The sequence below is a fragment of the Aquarana catesbeiana genome, linkage group LG01 (assembly GCF_042186555.1).
Source record: "Aquarana catesbeiana isolate 2022-GZ linkage group LG01, ASM4218655v1, whole genome shotgun sequence".
NCBI lineage: Eukaryota > Metazoa > Chordata > Amphibia > Anura > Ranidae > Aquarana > Aquarana catesbeiana.
Window position 1 is genome coordinate 916,068,173 of NC_133324.1, and position 18,239 is coordinate 916,086,411.

Genomic DNA, 18,239 nt, shown 5'->3' on the forward strand with positions numbered 1-18,239 from the left:
GTGTACTGAACACCCCCCAGAAACATAATTTCCTGCTTCGTGTGATTGGCTCATTGATTTTCCCAGGAGTCTGCACTAAGATACAAGTCAGATTTTAGGCATCCCCTGCAACCAAAATGTCATTTTTGTTGTGATACTCCCAATAGGAAATCACGTCTAAAGGGATGCGGGCCAGCAGATTCCCTCATTAGCGCCCTGCAGCTGCTGCAGCTTATTAATAATTCTGAAACCACTCCTGTTATATGTGTCCATGTGGGAAAGTGAATCTAACAACACAGGGATTTCTTTAGAATAACAAAAGATAGGAATCTGCAACAAAGTTTGGTAAAATCCTTGCAATGTACATAGATCACCCAGGGGAATGTTTTTTTCTCAACAAAAGTGGTGTTACACTTTAATATTCACTTGGTGATCATGCCAGTAAGTCTGTTATTTTTAAACTTTTTTTTTAACAGACCAAGCTGACTGGCAACAATTGGCAGTTAGAGTGTTGAGTTCAACCATTTAACACTGACAGGGGTGCTGTTATCTATTTATGTAAAACCTTTATCTCAAAATAAAAAAAAAATAAAATAAAATAAAAAAACCTGCTGCTGTAATTGCTTAACACATGTTAGCTGGAGTTCAGCTTTAAGTTTTTACTGACTTATACTCTATACTCTTTTACTCCCTTATGCAAAGTCCATCTGAATCTACTATCTTCTGGTACCAAGATAGTCCATAGTTTATTTGCTTCAGGGGTGACCAATAGGGGATTTGGATGATGGTACCTCCTCTTTATTTCTGTAACCAATTTCATTTGAGGCCAATATTTTTTTTAAATCTACTAGTCCATCTAACACTACCTTCTCCATGCAGTACTGCTGTCCAAGAGTGGCTACATTACTCCTCCATAGATAGAGGAGCCACCCTAAGACAGGAAGTGTGTTACTGGCTAGATCACATAGTGAAAATTTAGGCATAAAAGCCTAAAAACACAAAACGAAAGCAGCCACCACATCTAAAAATTGGTAACCTGCAATATATCTTTTTTTGTTTTTTTTTTTAGGTTTAGATATGCTTTAACGAATGTTTTTCACATTAATATTTATTTCAATGTCTGCTGAGAATTCGCCTTCTAGATAAGCCTTATAAAACACTACATATTCAAAGTTATGCTACAGATGTACGTTTACATGTGTTGTGTGATAGAAGTATATCAAGCAAAACCAAAAAAAATTCCCAGCTCAACTTACCAACCAGCCTATAACCAACCCGATTATCCTGTCTAACATTATGTGTTAAAAACAGGGGTTTCGTTTTCACACATTTGCAAATACATGCGGAAAACTGCAGAGCCACGTCACGGCACCCCATTATTATCTGCAGTCCTAACTCTAAAGCCCCGTACACACGATCGGACTTTCCGTTGGGAAATGTTTGATGACAGGCTGTTGGCGGTCAATCCGACCGTGTGTATGCTCCATCGGACAATTGTTGTTGGACTTTCTGCAATGTTGGATAGCAGGTTTTCAAATTTTCAGAGGACAAACGTGTGTTGGATTTTCTGAGCGCGTGTACACAAGTCCGTCGGACAAAAAATCCAAAGTAGAAACACGCATGCTCGAAAGGAAGGACGAGCCAAAAGCGGTCGGTCTTGTAAACTAGCGTTCGTAATGGAGAATTAACATTCGTGACACGGCAAATTATGAAATCTCAAAATGCAGCGCACAATTCTCTTCTTCTTTAATGGGATAATAATGAAGCTGCTTTGCTGGTGATACTGATGGAGTTATTGCAAACACATTTTCAAAGGCTTTTTTTTTCTAGTGATATCAAGAATAATATTATTATGTTTTCTTTTTTGTTTTTTTTTTTTGGGCAACTTACCACAACACCATTATCCCGTAGTTTTTAAGATCAAAGATACAACTATACTGGTGTCCCTTGTCACTTTTACATTGTATTTTTTAAAATGTAACTGCCTACTCCCAAACTGTCATTTGAAGTAAAGCACATAGCCAAGTATTATTCTACACAATTTTTTTAATGTGCATTAAAAAAAGAAAACAAATAAAATTAGACATGCTATCTTCCAATAGAACTTAACCAAAAAGTGCATTCTATGCATCCAAAAATATAGAAAATATAACAAATCAAATCATTATTATTCAACCAAAAAAATAACGTCAAAGCAATAACTCCAAGGCCAATAATAAATAAGACGTTATCTCCTCCGATTCCGCAACATGTCTGGTTGACGAACGGCCATTCAGAAATGAACTGAAAAGCGCAAAATGAAAAGCGCGAATCAACACTCACCAAACTTCTACTAACACGAAATTAGCAGAAGGAGCCCAAAGGGTGGCACTAAAGAGCTGTAAAACCACATAGTACATCACTACGTTCGTAATTGTTGGTCAACAATTGTGTCTGTGTGTATGCAAGACACACAGACACACCCACCGCATTAGTACTCACCTTCTTTGTTGCTGGGTACTAACGCGGCCTCTCATGGTCCTTTGGGGTGGTTCCTTCACGTGCATCCCTTCTGTTCCGCGCAATGGGGCAGGAGTGCTCATCGCACCAGTTGGATCCTTTGACAGCTTCTGGGCACAGTAATCAGGAGGCTTTTCTTCTTCAGTCGTTAGTGGTAAATATATCTTAACTATAATAATTGTCTGTATAAGTGTCAACATGTATTGTCTCTGATAGTATTGTTTTTTTCAAGTGATCTCACTGTTACAATGCATTCTTTTTTAAAATTTCTCCATTTGTATTGCCCCAGTAGAAGACCTCTTCTTATAAGGTCGAAACGCGTCAGTTTTGGGGTGCATAGTATGACTATTTTTTCTATACCATGCTATGTTTGCTCTATGTGCACTCACGGCTGTGTTACCATGTACATGTTTTAGCTTCATGTCTAGAGCTCATGTTTTAATACATTATGTCCTTTTTGTATTTTTACTTAATAAAATTTATATTTTCTAAGAAAGATAAGAAAAATTTCTCCACATGAATTTTTGCTGGCAATAAAACCCCATGGGGAAACCTTTCCATTTCATGCATATTCGGGGTGTGCAGAGCCTTTTGACCTCATTAATAGGAATGCCGTTCTTTTCTGCACTGGACGCCTTTGCTGCTATAGTGTTATGTGCTGGGTGTCCAGTGCACTCTTGTGCCTTTAAGGAGGGGTGGGCTCCCTCCAGGTTTACCTGCCTTCTGCCTATCCGTTGTAATTCATGTGCTTCTACTATGGAGGCTCACAAAATTTAGAGTTAGAGTCAGATAATACTGAGGTGCTGTGAAGTGGCTCTGCAGCATACACATGTATATGCAAATTTGTGCAGACTTAACCCCTGTTTTTAACGCATACTGTTAAACAAGATAATTTGGTTGGTTGCAGGCTGGTCGGTTAGTTGAGCTGGGAATTTTCGTTTTGTTTGACATGCGTCACCCTTTCATGTGCTCCTTGCTGTAAAGGCCAATTATAGGTGTGGGGACATTGGCCATTTGTTTGTACTGGTGTGATAGAAGTAAACACAACCAATTGGGTGATGCTACTGCATAACTTATCCATAGACCCCTGGGTCTCATTTACATAGGTGTACCTTGTGTAGGGCCATCTTTGGCAGCATAGGATGCGTAGGTATTTTATTCATGTTTATTGGGATGCAGTGGTTGCACAGACACATATTACAAATGAGTATGTTTGTGTCCTGGAGATTGATCTATACAGTATTCAGGATCTCTTTCCAATTGCCCAGGTATACACAGACTATCGGGTGAATTGCTGTCATTTTAAACCTGAAATTCATATTTGCAACTGGGTGATGCGTGGTCACCATTCTACAAGCTAATGTTACCCTTCATTGTTTGATCCAACAGGCAATCATGGCCCAACTCCCGCAAGAAGAGAAAGCCAAAATTGCAGAGCAGGTGGAAATATTTCACCAAGAGAAGAGCAAGCTAGATGCTGAAGTAGCCAAGTGGGACGACAGTGGGAATGACATCATCGTATTGGCCAAACAGATGTGTATGATCATGATGGAGATGACGGATTTCACCAGGTAAGAACCACTCTGCTCACAGAAAAAAGAAGAGACAACATGAGTAGTATGAAGGGCTGTATTTCATCAGGTTACTGTGACAAACAATTAACCCTGAATACACCACATATATATTGCTACTAACACATCACTTCTACCCCAAATACCACCAAAGCCACTTCCTCACCTTCTGCTTTTGCTACCACCACCTATACCCCTCTAGTTCCACCACACTAACACCACTTCTACAACCTCTACTTCTACTACTACTACCACCACCTATTCTACTACTGATACCATACATAACACCACTTCTACAACCTCTACTTCTGCTACTACTACTACCACCTATTCTACTACTGATACCATCACTAACACCACTTCTACAACCTCTACTTCTGCTACTACTATCACTACCTATACTAATATTAGTAACACAGCTAACACCACTTCTACAACCTCTACTTCTGCTACTACTATCACGACCTATACTAATATTAGTAACACAGCTAACACTACTTCTACAACCTCTACTTCTACTACTACTACCACCTATATTACTAATAGTACTACCACTGGCACCACTTCTGCGACCTCTGCTTCTACTACCACCACCTATTCTACTACTGACACCATACCTAACACCACTTCTACAACCTCTGCTTCTACTACTACTACAACCACCATCTATATTACTAATAGTACTACCACTAGTACCACCTCTACAACCTCTGCTTCTACTACTACTGCCACCATTTAAACTACTAATAGTACTACCACTAACACCACTTCTACAACCTTTGCTTCTTCTTCTTTTACCACTACCCACACTACTACTAGTAACACCACTAACACTACTTCTACAACCTCTGCTTCTACTACTACTACCACTACCTATACTACTATTAGTAACAACGCTAACACTACTTTTACAACCTTTATTTCTACTACTACCACCTATATTACTAATAGTACTACCACTGGCACCGCTTCTGCAACCTCTGCTTCTACTACCACCACCTATTCTACTGCTGACACCATACCTAACACCACTTCTACAACCTCTGCTTCTACTACTACTACAACCACCATCTATATTACTAATAGTACTACCACTAGTACCGCCTCTACAACCTCTGCTTCTACTACTACTGCCACCATTTAAACTACTAATAGTACTATCACTAACACCACTTCTACAACCTTTGCTTCTTCTTCTTTTACCACTACCCACACTACTACTAGTAACACCACTAACACTACTTCTACAACCTCTGCTTCTACTACTACTACCACTACCTATACTACTATTAGTAACAATGCTAACACTACTTTTACAACCTCTATCTCTACTACTACCACCTATATTACTAATAGTACTACCACTGGCACCGCTTCTGCAACCTCTGCTTCTACTACCACCACCTATTCTACTATTGATACCATACCTAACACCACTTCTACAACCTCTGCTTCTACTACTACTACTACCACCACCATCTATATTACTAATAGTACTACCACTAGTACCACCTCTACAACCTCTGCTTCTACTACTACTGCCACCATTTAAACTACTAATAGTACTACCACTAACACCGCTTCTACAACCTTTGCTTCTTCTTCTTTTACCACTACCTACACTACTACTAGTAACACCACTAACACTACTTCTACAACCTTTGCTACTACTACCACTACCTATACTACTATTAGTAACAACGCTAATGCCGCATACACATGGTGGGACTTTCCGACGGGAAATGTTCGATGTGAGCTTGTTGTCGGAAAGTCCGACTGTGTGTATGCTCCATTTAACATTTGCTGTCGGAATTTCTGGTCACAAATGTTTGCTAGCAGGTTCTCAGATTTACTGCCAACTTCACTTTGTTGTCAGTAATTCCGATTGTGTGTACACAAGTCTGTCGCATAAAAGTTCACGCATGCTCGGAATCAAGTAGAAGTAGCCGCACTGGCTATTGAACTTCCTTTTTCTCGGCTCGTCGTACGTCTTGTACGTCTTGTATGTCACCTCTTCTATAACCACTGCTTCTGCTACTACTACCACTACCTATACTACTATTAGTAACACCGCTAACACTACTTTTACAACCTCTATTTCTACTACTACCACTTATATTACTAATAGTACTACCACTGGCAACACTTCTGCAACCTCTGCTTCTACTACTACTACCAGCACCTATTTTACTACTGATACCATCACTAACACCACTTTTACAACCACTGCTTCTGCTACTACTACCACTACCTATACTACTATTAGTAACACCGCTAACACTACAGTACTTCTACAACCTCTACTTCTACTTCTACTACTACTACCACCTATATTACTAATAGTACTACCACTGGCACTGCTTTTGAAACCTCTGCTTCTACTACTACTACCACCACCTATTCTACTACTGATACCATACCTAACCATACCATACCATACCTAACACCACTTCTACAACCTCTGCTTCTACTACTACTACCACCATCTATATTACTAATAGTATTACTACTAGTACCACCTCTACAACCTCTACTTCTACTACTACTGCCACCACTTAAACTACTAATAGTACTACCACTAACCCCACTTCTACAACCTTTGCTTCTTCATCTTTTACCACTACCTACACTACTACTAGTAACACCACTAACACTACTTCTACAACCTTTGCTACTACTACCACTACCTATACTACTATTAGTAACAACACTAATGCCGCGTACACACGGTCGGACTTCCCGACGGGAAATGTTTGATGTGAGCTTGTTGTCGGAAAGTCCGACTGTGTATGCTCCATTGAACATTTGCTGTCGGAATTTCTGGCCACAAATGTTTGCTAGCAGGTTCTCAGGTTTTCCGCCAACTTCACTTTGTTGTCAGAAATTCCGATCGTGTGTACACACGTCTGTCGCACAAAAGTTCCACACATGCTCGGAATCAAGCAGAAGGAGCCGCACTGGCTACTGAACTTCCTTTTTCTCGGCTCGTCGTACGTCTTGTACATCACCGCGTTCCCACGTTCGGAATTTTGGGCCAACATTTGTGTGACCGTGTGTATGCAAGTTTGAGCCAACATCCTTCAGAAAAAAAATCCACGGTTTTGTTGGCGGAAAGTCCGATTGTGTGTCCGGAGCATAATACTACTTTTACAATCTCTATTTCTACTACTACTACCACCTATATTACTAATAGTACTACCACTGCCACCGCTTCTGCAACCTCTGCTTCTACTACTACCCTGTTTCCCCGAAAATAAGACCTAGCGTGAAAATAAGACCTAAAGGGACTTTAACTAGGGTTTATTTGGGGGGTAGGGCTTATATTGCAGCCATCACCGACAATCACGCTAGGTCTTATTTTCGGGGAAACAGGGTACTACCACCACCACCTATTTTACTACTGATACCATCACTATCACCACTTCTACAACCTCTGCTTCTACTACTACTAATACTACTACCAAAATCTATATTACTAACAGTACTACCACTAGCTCCACCTCTACAACCTATGGTTCTACTACTACTGCCACCACTTGAAATACTAATAGTACTACCACTAACACCACCTCTACAACCTTTGCTTCTTCTACTTTTACCACTACCTACACTACTACTAGTAATACCACTAACACTACTTCTACAACCTCTGCTTCTACTACTACTACCACCAGGGAGAGGAGAGGGAGGTTGCATGCATATTGGTCAATGGTGCCTCCATGAGGAGTTTTCAGCTGTATCTCCAAATGCCAGGAGCAGTCCTCCCAGCTAGAACCTGAGGTTGGGCATGGAGGGGTCAGTGATAAGGGCAATTGGTGGTGTGAGCTGCCAGAGATTACAGTAAATGTTAAAACCACAGCAGAACTCTGTGTTCTTCAGAGGTGGTATCTTCTGATGAGGCTGGAGATCCGAAGACCGCGTCCCATTGCAACACCAAAAGGGAGTCATTAGGAGAAGCTTACTGTATTGTTAGGATTTACATGCACTTCAAAAATAAAAAATAAAAATCTGATGCTAGATCCTCTTTAATGAAAAAATAATTTAAAAAAAATCTGCTCATACCACGTTTACTAACCACACTCCCTTGGGGACAATCTCTAATTCTGCATCTGCTGCCTTTATTTAAAACACCTTGCCCTTACTGTAAAAGGCTTCTTTGTTTATGAAAGGTCTTATGTTATTCCTGGCACAGGAACGCCTTTGGATACTTTTTCAATCAACAAATAGATATATTAGCATTGTTATTACTTATTTACCTATCAACGAGGTCTCTTCAAACCGTTTGTCCCTCTGGCTCATGACATCATTCTGAAGCTCTTAGTGCATGAATTCCTAGCAGAGCACACAGGATATTAGAACGAAATAAAAGCAGTAAAAAAAAAAGCCATTTCATATTTTACAATAAGCGTAAGCTGTCGTCTTGTACCTTTCTCTGTATCTAAATGCTAAATTTTTCCGTATTAAATGAAGTAGGATACGTTAGAACCCTTATCAGGTTTTTATTGCTTGTCTCTGGTAATCTTTGTCACTAGAGCTGAAAGGGCAGTCAAATCTAAACTTTTGAACAAGAAATAGGGCGCTTCTGCCTGGTGGGTCTGTCTTGTATGCAGTAGTAGCCGCTCCATTGGGGGGCAGAGACGCCCCTAATCCATGTGCCTGGTCCCTAATCTACATGCAGGGTGCCGGACGCATGGATTTCAATGGGATTCTTTTTTTTTTGAAGCACATGATTAGAGCCTGAGGCTCTAATTGGCTTAAAAAAGGGTGGGCTTGGGGCGCAGTGCACTGCGCCCCGAGCCCACCCAGTTGTGTGACAATAGCAAATGAATATTCCCTATTGACTTCCTGCTTCTCCTCCTGGCCAATCAGGAAGGGGGTTGTAAGACGTGATTGGCTGAGAGGAGAAGCGACCATATTGGCCAGGAGCAGAAGCAGGGGGGAAGCCCCTGAGGAGGAGATGCAGGGGGAAGCTCTCAAAGCTGACCGTAACCTGGATGTGTACAGTAAGTGCGGGGCTGGTGGGTGGACGGGCGAGCGATAGAGGGGGGATGAGGGGGTTTGTTCGCCAAGTGATCGAGTGATGGGGGGGTGGGGGGACTGATCGCTTGTTCGACTGACCGAACGTGGGATGAGGGGGATCAGGTGGTGTGCTTACCGCCCCCCAAAAGTGGAGCATCCTAGAGTCCTAGGCTAAAGGGTTTTACACAAAGCTGAAACTAGCACTAGGGCCACTAGGGAAAACTAGTCTGTCTGTCAAAGGAGCAGGGGAATAGCGACACACTTTTTTTTTTTTCAAATGTGTCGCTTGGAAAGCATGCAAGAAAGTAGGAAGGATTACATAATGCTGGATTCATCTTTAATTCCAAGACTGGGAACAGACGCCTTCTAATGCCTTGCTCTACAAGGTACAATGCTTACTTAAAGTAGAACTATAGGCACATTTTTTTTCATTTTGGAGTTATAACCCCTGTAAGGTGTATTTTTGCCCGCTTTGTCCCATTGGAGAGATTTACCTTCACTTCCTGTCCCATAGCCAAAAGCCATAGCCAGTGTGAGGAAACCCCTGCAAATTAAGAGAATATCTTGGAGACCCCCCAGGTCAATAGAACAAGTGTCTCCATTGGAAGATTTCCCCTTTATTACTTTTCTGGGGACAATCAAACCATTTGGGACATATAGAGACAAGGAACAGGGACAGAGACAGCAATAAAAACTGCCAAGTGTTCTAATCCTCCTGCACTCTACCCAAAACTCTACCCAAAAAAAAAGTTTTACCTTTAGTTATACTTTAACAGAGCCCCAGAGCATCAAAAATTTGACCTTCCAAAACTGATATACGGTAGTCTGACTGGACATCCACTTTAATAGGACATTGATGCATAAAATAAATGGATTTATCTCACATACTGTATATTTCTATATAAAAAAAAATGTAGGTTCCCTTCAGTTTAAAGCACTAGTTTTGTTCCTCATTAATAAGATGTACCCTACAAGGCCAAAATTCCTCTTCAAACAGCCATTTCCATTAAAACGGCTCATTGAGCAATGGAGGCAAACAGGTATAAGCATTTTACGACATGGCGAAATTGATTGATGGATAGATGCACATATTGCACAAATCCTGATTGGATGTAGGCCGGTGATGGAGAGGACATTTGCCAACACGCCTTTGCGCTCACTGGACCAAGCAGTCTCTAAAAGTGACTCGGTCCTCTCCAACTTTTGTATTCAGCAGGCCCGTCTCCTTAATGAGCACTTAAAAATGTACATACTATTAAATATAATTCATGAGCTGGAACAAGCCATCAAAGTAAATTGCCGGTGAGGAAATTCAGATAAGAGCGGAAGCTGGCAGGTTTCCTCCTTTCTCCAGCGTGCCATTAAGAGGTGAACTCACAGTAAATTACCAATCATTTATACAACGGTGAGAAGGGGCGATCGATGAATAAGGTAGTTCGGATCAGGTGCTTATTTTAGTCCTGAATTGCAATTAGACTGTTTTCTTTTTGCAGAGGGAAAGGTCCACTAAAGAACACATCCGATGTGATTAACGCTGCCAAGAAGATTGCCGAAGCCGGCTCCAGGATGGACAAGTTGGCACGTGCCGTTGCTGATCAGGTGAGACGCGGGGGGCAAGTGAGCAAACGCTGCTTAGTTAAAAAAAAAAAAAGTCTGAAAAAAGAATTGTCTGGCTTGTACGACATTTCAACCAATCAGATTCCAACCTCAACTGGATTTTGACCGTTGGAGGCTAAAGATTTGGTTGCACTGGCAATTTTTAATATTTCAGTTTAATTTATTAATTTAATTAAATTAAATTTTTCTTTTATTTATTTATTTATTTTTGAAAGTTTATAAACTGATGTTTTATATATTTTCTTTATTATAATATAACATTAAAACATGTAACAGTATTCATATATATATTATAATAAATATATTTATATGATACTTTGTTTTATTTTTTATATATTTTTTAATATTTATGCGTAGTGGTGTAGTTGCCACTTGTAACGGACAATCCACCAATTCACCCCACTGCCAGACTTCTTACATCACTTGCCGAGTCAATGAACAGTCTTTTGCTTTTTTTTTTTTTTTTTTTGTTTTATTGGGGGGGTACAACTTGGTGGGAAAAGGGTATATGGGATGCCCAAAGAATCGTTTAATTGCCATCATATTCTAAAGATTACATTCACTAGCACAAAGTTAGAGCCAGAAGAGATGATGTGCATCTGTAATGAGTATAATTCTCCTCATGCAGACTGTTGCTCCTCCTCTGCTTAACTCCCGCAGACTATTCCTTCCAAGAATTCCCCATCCATTACCGTGTAAAGGGTGAGGACATCACTCTTGACCGTGTAAGAGTGATGGTCCCAGAACTTCTTTTGCTCCTGCACAAACGTATTAATCCTGAAGTAAAATGACACATCTTCTTCTATGAGCAAGAAGGACCCACTCTGAATCAGTCCTTAATCACTTGCTTACTGGGCACTTAAACCCACCTTCTATCCAGACCAATTTTCAGCTCTCAGCGCTGATGCACTTTGAATGACAATTGCGCGGTCATGCTACACTGTACCCAAATGAAATTTTTATCATTTTTTCCCCACAAATAGAGCTTTCTTTTGGTGGTATTTAATCACCTCTGCGGTTTTTATTTTTTGTTAAAAAAATGTTAAAAAAAATGAATTTATTAAAAAAAAAAAAAAAAAATGTATATTTTGTTATAAAAAATTTAAAACAGGTAATTTTTCTCCTTCATTGATGTACGCTGATGAGGCAGCACTGATGGGCACCGATAGGCGGCAGTGATGGGCACAGATGGGTGGCAGTGATGGGCACTGATAGGTGGCAATAATGGGCACTATCAGTTACAGTGATAGGCAGCACTGCTAGGTGGCAATGATTGGCACTACTGGTGGGCATTGATAGCTGCCACTTGCGGGCACTGATAGGTGGCACTTGTGGGCATTGATAGGTGGCACTTGTGGGCACTGATAGGTGGCACTGTGGGCACTGATAGGTGGCACTGTGGGCATTGTTAGGTGGCACTGTTATGTGGGCACAGATGAGGCAGATGTGCCTCTTCCACTTCAGGACCCATGTCCCTCGCATCCAAACCTGTGATCAGCTTTTTTTTTCTACTCACGCTGTCAGCGTGAGTAGAAAAAAAAGCTGATTACCGATCTTTTGTTTACATCATGTGATCAGCTGTCATTGGCTGACAGCTGATCACATGGTAAGGGGCTGGGACCGGCCCCTTACTTGGATCGGTGATCACCCGAGTCTCAGTGACTCGGTGATCACAGCGCGCGCCCTGTAGGGCGTGTGCACAGGGGAGGCCGTCATATGTCGGCCTCCCGGGAATTCAGGTCCGCGCTATGGCCATCATTCTGTGGCCATAGCGCAGATGTCAAGTGGTTAAGCTGGCTCTGGTTTCTCGCTGCTACTACTGAGGCCTGCAGCACCTCTCCCCAGAGGCCTATTAGTTTAAAAGCATTCTTTTGGATGGTGGACTACTGTTCCCAGCTAGACCAGCTTGTAAATTCTGTGCCCTCTGGCCACATCAATTTGACACAGATCCCCACAGTCTCTCCTCTGATCCAGGACTCCTCATCATTCACCGTGTGAATGATGAAGACTTTGCTAATAACCGTATAGAAGCAAAGTTCCCTCACAGACTTCCTGGCACCTCCAGCCCTCCACTGTTGTAACACTCACCGACCTTCCACTGCCCTGAGTCCTTGATGAGGAACTTGACCGGACCATACGTTACGACAGTTCCACCTGCCCCTCTGCTCCAGGACAGTGTAATGATAAAGACATTGCCAATGACCATGTAGAGGCAAAGTTCCCTCACAGCTCTCCCTGCGCCTCCTCCTGCGATCGGTACACCCCCCCAGATGGGGGTGCCCTCCTGCTGCTGCCTAGTATTCCATTCCTCACTTCATTCAGCCAACATTTCTCCCCAGTGGCATGTTACCTCAGCTTATATAGGAGGCCTGCCCCCTGCCAATATCAGATGGGGATTGGTCAGGGCTCCCACATGAGCTGCCTGCCACTCCAGTTCCAGGCCCTGCCCCTCTACCAGAATATTCTCCCTGGAAGCACGGGAGGTGCCTCAGAACTAGAGCACATGTGGTCACAACCACTGCTACTCTGACCACTGTTGGCAGCCTGGCTTATTCAAACCCATCTTTTGCTAATAAAAAGGTACTGTAGGATGTTTTTTCCTCCTCTGATATTTTCAACTGCGTGTATTGTCTTATCTCTCCTGTTTTTTTCAAAGCAGAGCTGTTTGCTGGAGCAGAGGAATACATGTGTTATGGTTTGAGCCTTACCACATGTGGGTGGCAAGTGGTGTTGTATATATGAAATATCAATATACTGGCTATTATTTCATATTTACCCAATTGAAAGTCATTTCCTATTTAAAGCAGATCTAAACCCTCTCAATCAACATTAAAGTAGAACTACAGGCAAAACTTTTTTATTTGGATAGAGGAAGGGCGGGTTATAACCCCTGTAAAAAATTTTTTTGCCATCTGTGTCCCATTGGGGAGATTTACCTTCACTTCCTGTGTCAAAGCCAAACAGGAAGTGATAGGAAATCCCTGCAAATAAGAGAATTCTCTGGGGACCCCCAGGTCACCAGAAATCGAGTCCCCATTGGAAGATTTTCTCTCTATTAGTGTTTTGGGGACAAATCAAATTTGTGGATTTTTTTTTTACTTTCACTTTCAATGATAACAGTACACTGTGCTATTTTGCTTCCATTGTCAGTATAGAATATTAGTTTAGTATCAGTCTAGGGATAGTATGATTGTAGTGAGGAGGAGCATCATTCAGCTATGCATAGTGTGCAGCTAGAGTAGGAACAGCTAAGATAGTTTCACTGTAGTGTAGTGAGACCATGTCAGTAATCTTTACATTAGTGTATAGCTAGAGTAGGGACAGTTCAGATAGCGTCAGTGTAGTGACGGTTGAACTCTGTCTATTTGATTGCGTTACTGCCAGTTTAATGCCATTTACTTCTGTGTGCGTTACTGTCAGTTTAACACCATATAGTTCTGTGTGCGGTACTGCGAGTTTAACGCCATATAGTTTTGTGCATTACTGCCAGTTTAACCCCATATAGTTTTGTGTGCGTTACTGCCAGTTCAACACCATATAGTTTTGTGTGCGTTACTGCCAGTTTAACATCATATAGTTCTGTGTGCGTTACTGCCAGTTTAACGCCATATAGTTTTGTGTGCGTTACTGCCAGTTTAAGGCCATTTAGTTCTGTGCGTTACTGTATATTTGGCGCATTATATTGCAGTATATTATAGTGTATCCATGGAGGGTGTCTGTGTACTGTGAGTACTCAAATTAAAGTGCACCAAACACCTCTTTACATTGATTAAAGTGCATCTATGGTCAGATTTCAACTTCTTCTTTACATTTGCTTATATGTCTGGGAGGACAACAAGGAGAGGCAGACGTTCCCTTGGCACTGTAAGGGGGCCAGCAACAAATGTGTCCACAGGCAAAGGTGGACGTGGTGGCCAGCCCTCGGGCAGGGCATCATTTCCTCTGTTTAGTGAGTTTGCCCGTGCTATTCAGCCACAGCATGCAGAGGAGACCCTTCTGGTCTGGTATGGATTTTTAGGGGAACCCCGCGCCAAAATTTAAAAAAAAATGGCGTGGGGTCCCCCTAAAAATCCATACCAGACCCTTATCCGAGCACGCAACCTGGCAGCCCGCAGGAAAAGAGGGGGGATGAGAGAGCGCCCCCCCTCCTGAACCGTACCAGGCCACATGCCCTCAACATTGGGAGGGTGCTTTGGGGTAGTCCCCCAAAACACCTTGTCCCCATGTTGATGAGGACAAGGGGGGTTGTGGGGGTCTGCGAGCGGGGGGCTTATCGGAATCTGGAAGCCCCCTTTAACAAGGGGACCCCCAGATCCCGGCCCTCCCCCCAGTGTGAAATGGTAAGGGGGTACAAAAGTACCCCTACCTTTTTACAAAAAAACTGTCAAAAATGTTAAAAATGAGACAAGAGACAGTTTTTGACAATTACTTTATTTAAATGCTTCTTCTTTCTTCTATCTTCTTTCTTCTTTCTTCTATCTTCCTCCATCTTCTTCTTCTCCTGGTTCTTCTGGTTCTTCTGGTTCTTCCTCCGGTGTTCTCATCCGGCATCTTCCTCTGCGGCGTTGGCGTCTTCTTCCCTTCTTCTCCTCGGGCCGCTCCGCATCCATGATGGCATGGAGGGAGGCTCCTGCTGTGTGACGCTTCTCTCTTCATCTTTTTCTCTTCATCTTTTTCTCTTCATCTTCTTTTCATCTTCTTTTCGGGCCGCTCCACATCCATGATGACATGGAGGGAGGCTCCCGCTGTGTGACGCTTCTCCTCTTCTGACGGTTCTTAAATAATGGGGGGGCCATCCTGTGACCCCGCCCCCCTCTGATGCACGGGGACTTGACGGGACTTCCCTGTGGCATTCCCCGTGACGTCAGAGGGGGCGGGGTCACCCGTTACATAACCCCACCCCTTCTGACATCACACGGGGAATGCCACAGGGAAGTTCCCATGCGTCAGAGGGGGGCGGGGTCACCAGGTGGCTCCGCCCCTCCATTATTTAAGAACCGTCAGAGGAGGAGAAGCATCACACAGCGGGAGCCTCCCTCCATGCCATCATGAATGCGGAGCGGGCCGAAAAGAAGATGAAGAGAAGAAGATGAAGAGAAGAAGATGAAGAGAAAAAGATGAAGAGAGAAGCGTCACACAGCGGGAGCCTCCCTCCATGCCATCATGGATGCGGAGTGGCCCGAGGAGAAGAAGGGAAGAAGACGCTGACGCCGCAGCTGAAGATGCCGGACGAGAACACTGGAGGAAGAACCAGAAGAAGAAGATGGAGTAAGAAACCGAAGGAAGATAGAAGAAAGAAGATAGAAGAAAGAAGAAGCATTTAAATAAAGGAATTGTCAAAAACTGTCTCTTGTCATTTTTAACATTTTTGACAGTTTTTTTGTGAAATGGTAGGGGTACTTTTATACCCTCTTACCATTTCACACAGGGGGGAGGGCCAGGATCTGGGGATCCCCTTGTTAAAGGGGGCTTCCAGATTCCGATAAGCCCCCCACCCGCAGACCCCCACAACCACCAGCCAAGGGTTGTGGGAATGAGGCCCTTGTCCCCATCAACATGGGGACAAGGTGTTTTGGGGGCTACCCCAAAGCACCCTCCCAATGTTGAGGGCATGTGGCCTGGTACGGTTCAGGAGGGGGGGGGGCTCTCTCGTCCCCCCTCTTTTTCTGTGGCCTGCAAGGTTACGTGCTCGGATAAGGGTCTGGTATGGATTTTTGGGGGGACCCCACTCCGTTTTTTTTTTTTAATTTTAGCGCGGGGTTCTCCTTAAAATCCATACCAGACCTGAAGGGTCTGGTATAGATTTTGAGGGGGACCCCACGCCATTTTTAAAAAAATTTTGGCTGGGGTTCCCCTTAATATCCATACCAGACCTGAAGGACCTGGTATGGAATTTAGGGGGACCCTCACGTCATTTTTTTTTTTTTAATTTTGGTTCAGGATTCCCCTGTGGGGAATTCCCATGCCGTTTTTATCAATGAACTTTTATGTGTATTGTCGGACGGGCAATTCATTAATAGCCGCGAGTAGTCTTAAATGACTTTTTTCCTTTGAAATGTCATTTTGCTGTCAGACTGTTCTAAACACGGGAAGCATGCGCCCCTTTACAGGCATACTATAGACACCCCCCAGGTACGAAATTTATTTATTTATTTATTTATTTATTGTTTGACTTTAAGCATTATTAAAATCACTGCTCCTGAAAAAAACGGCCGTTTTTTAAACTTTTTTTTGCATTGATCCATGTCCCCTGGGGCAGGACCCAGGTCCCCAAACACTTTTTATGACAATACCATGCATATAAGCCTTTAAAATTAGCACTTTTGATTTCTCCCATAGACTTTTAAAGAGTGTTCCGCGGCATTCGAATTTGCCGCGAACACCCCAAATTATTCGCTGTTCGGCGAACTGGCGAACAGCCGATGTTCATCGGAAGCTCATCCCTAGTGGTGATGATGCCAGACCTGTGAACTCTACCCCCTCCTCCTCCGCCACCTCCATGCCCTCCTCTGCAGAATTGTCCTATGAACATCAGGTACCCCTAAGAATTCAAAAGGCTATTCCCAAAATCAGGCTAAAAGGTGCCATGCAGTGCTTCAGCTGGTGTGTTTAGGGGACAGGAACCAAACCGGAGTAGAGATTCTTGCAGCTCTGCAGGGACAGGCCCAGAGGTGGTTCACACCACGCCAGAAATGATGGTGTGCGATAATGGCTAAAACCTCCTGTCCGCCCTTAGACAGGGAAAGTTGACACATGTGCCATGCCTGGCACATGTCCTCAATTTGGTGGTGCAGCGTTTCCTAAATATGTACCCAGGGTTGCAAGATGTGCTAAAGCTGGCCAGAAGAGTCTGTAGCCATTTCAAGTGGTCATACACAGCCAGTGCTCGGTTGGCTGAAATTCAGTGGGAAATCCACCTGCCCATAAACCACCTGATTTGTGACATGCCCACCAGGTGGAACTCAACTTTGTCAATGCTGCAGCGGCTATACATGCAGCAGAGGACCATCAACGAGTACTTGTGCAAATACGGCACAACGATAGGCTCAGTCCGCCTTGGCTTTTTGTCCCCACACCAATGGCTGAGCATTAAGGATGCATGCACTGTATTGTCACCATTTGAGGAGGCCACAAGGATGGTGAGCCATGACAGTGCATGCATCAGTGGGAGTAGTAAGTGGCTGGGAGGAGGAAATTTCAGATGCTGTCATCCTGAGTGATCCCGAGGAGTCTGCTTCGCAAGCCTCAGCAAATTCGAGGCGCATGGGCAACCTCATGCTTCAAAGCCTGTGAAAAGGACCCAAGAATATGTGGCATAAAGGAGAACGATTATTACTGGTCGGCAACCCTCCTTGACCACCGTTATAAGGGGAAGGTCTCAAAACTCATCCCGTCCCCACAGGGAGTGCAGAAGATAAAATCTCTTGAGGACACATTAAAGAGGATTTTATTGAATGTTTTTCCTCCAGTAGATTACAGTGTCATGGAAACGTAGTTTTGAGCCTTCTGTTGGTCAGGAGAGGAGTGTTGGAGTGCACCTAAGTGAGGCATTTT

The 18,239-nt window shown here is 43.1% G+C and overlaps 1 protein-coding gene across 3 annotated transcripts in view; it reads left to right on the plus strand.

The window, feature by feature from the left end:
- Positions 1–18,239, plus strand: part of LOC141120431 (catenin alpha-2) — an 863,441-nt gene that overhangs the window by 600,305 nt on the left and 244,897 nt on the right. For all 3 annotated transcript variants that reach the window (XM_073611011.1, XM_073611012.1, XM_073611013.1), the window contains 2 exons: positions 3,868–4,049; positions 10,562–10,667. In XM_073611011.1, coding sequence (XP_073467112.1) covers positions 3,868–4,049; positions 10,562–10,667 — 288 coding nt within the window. The remainder of the gene's footprint in view (positions 1–3,867; positions 4,050–10,561; positions 10,668–18,239) is intronic.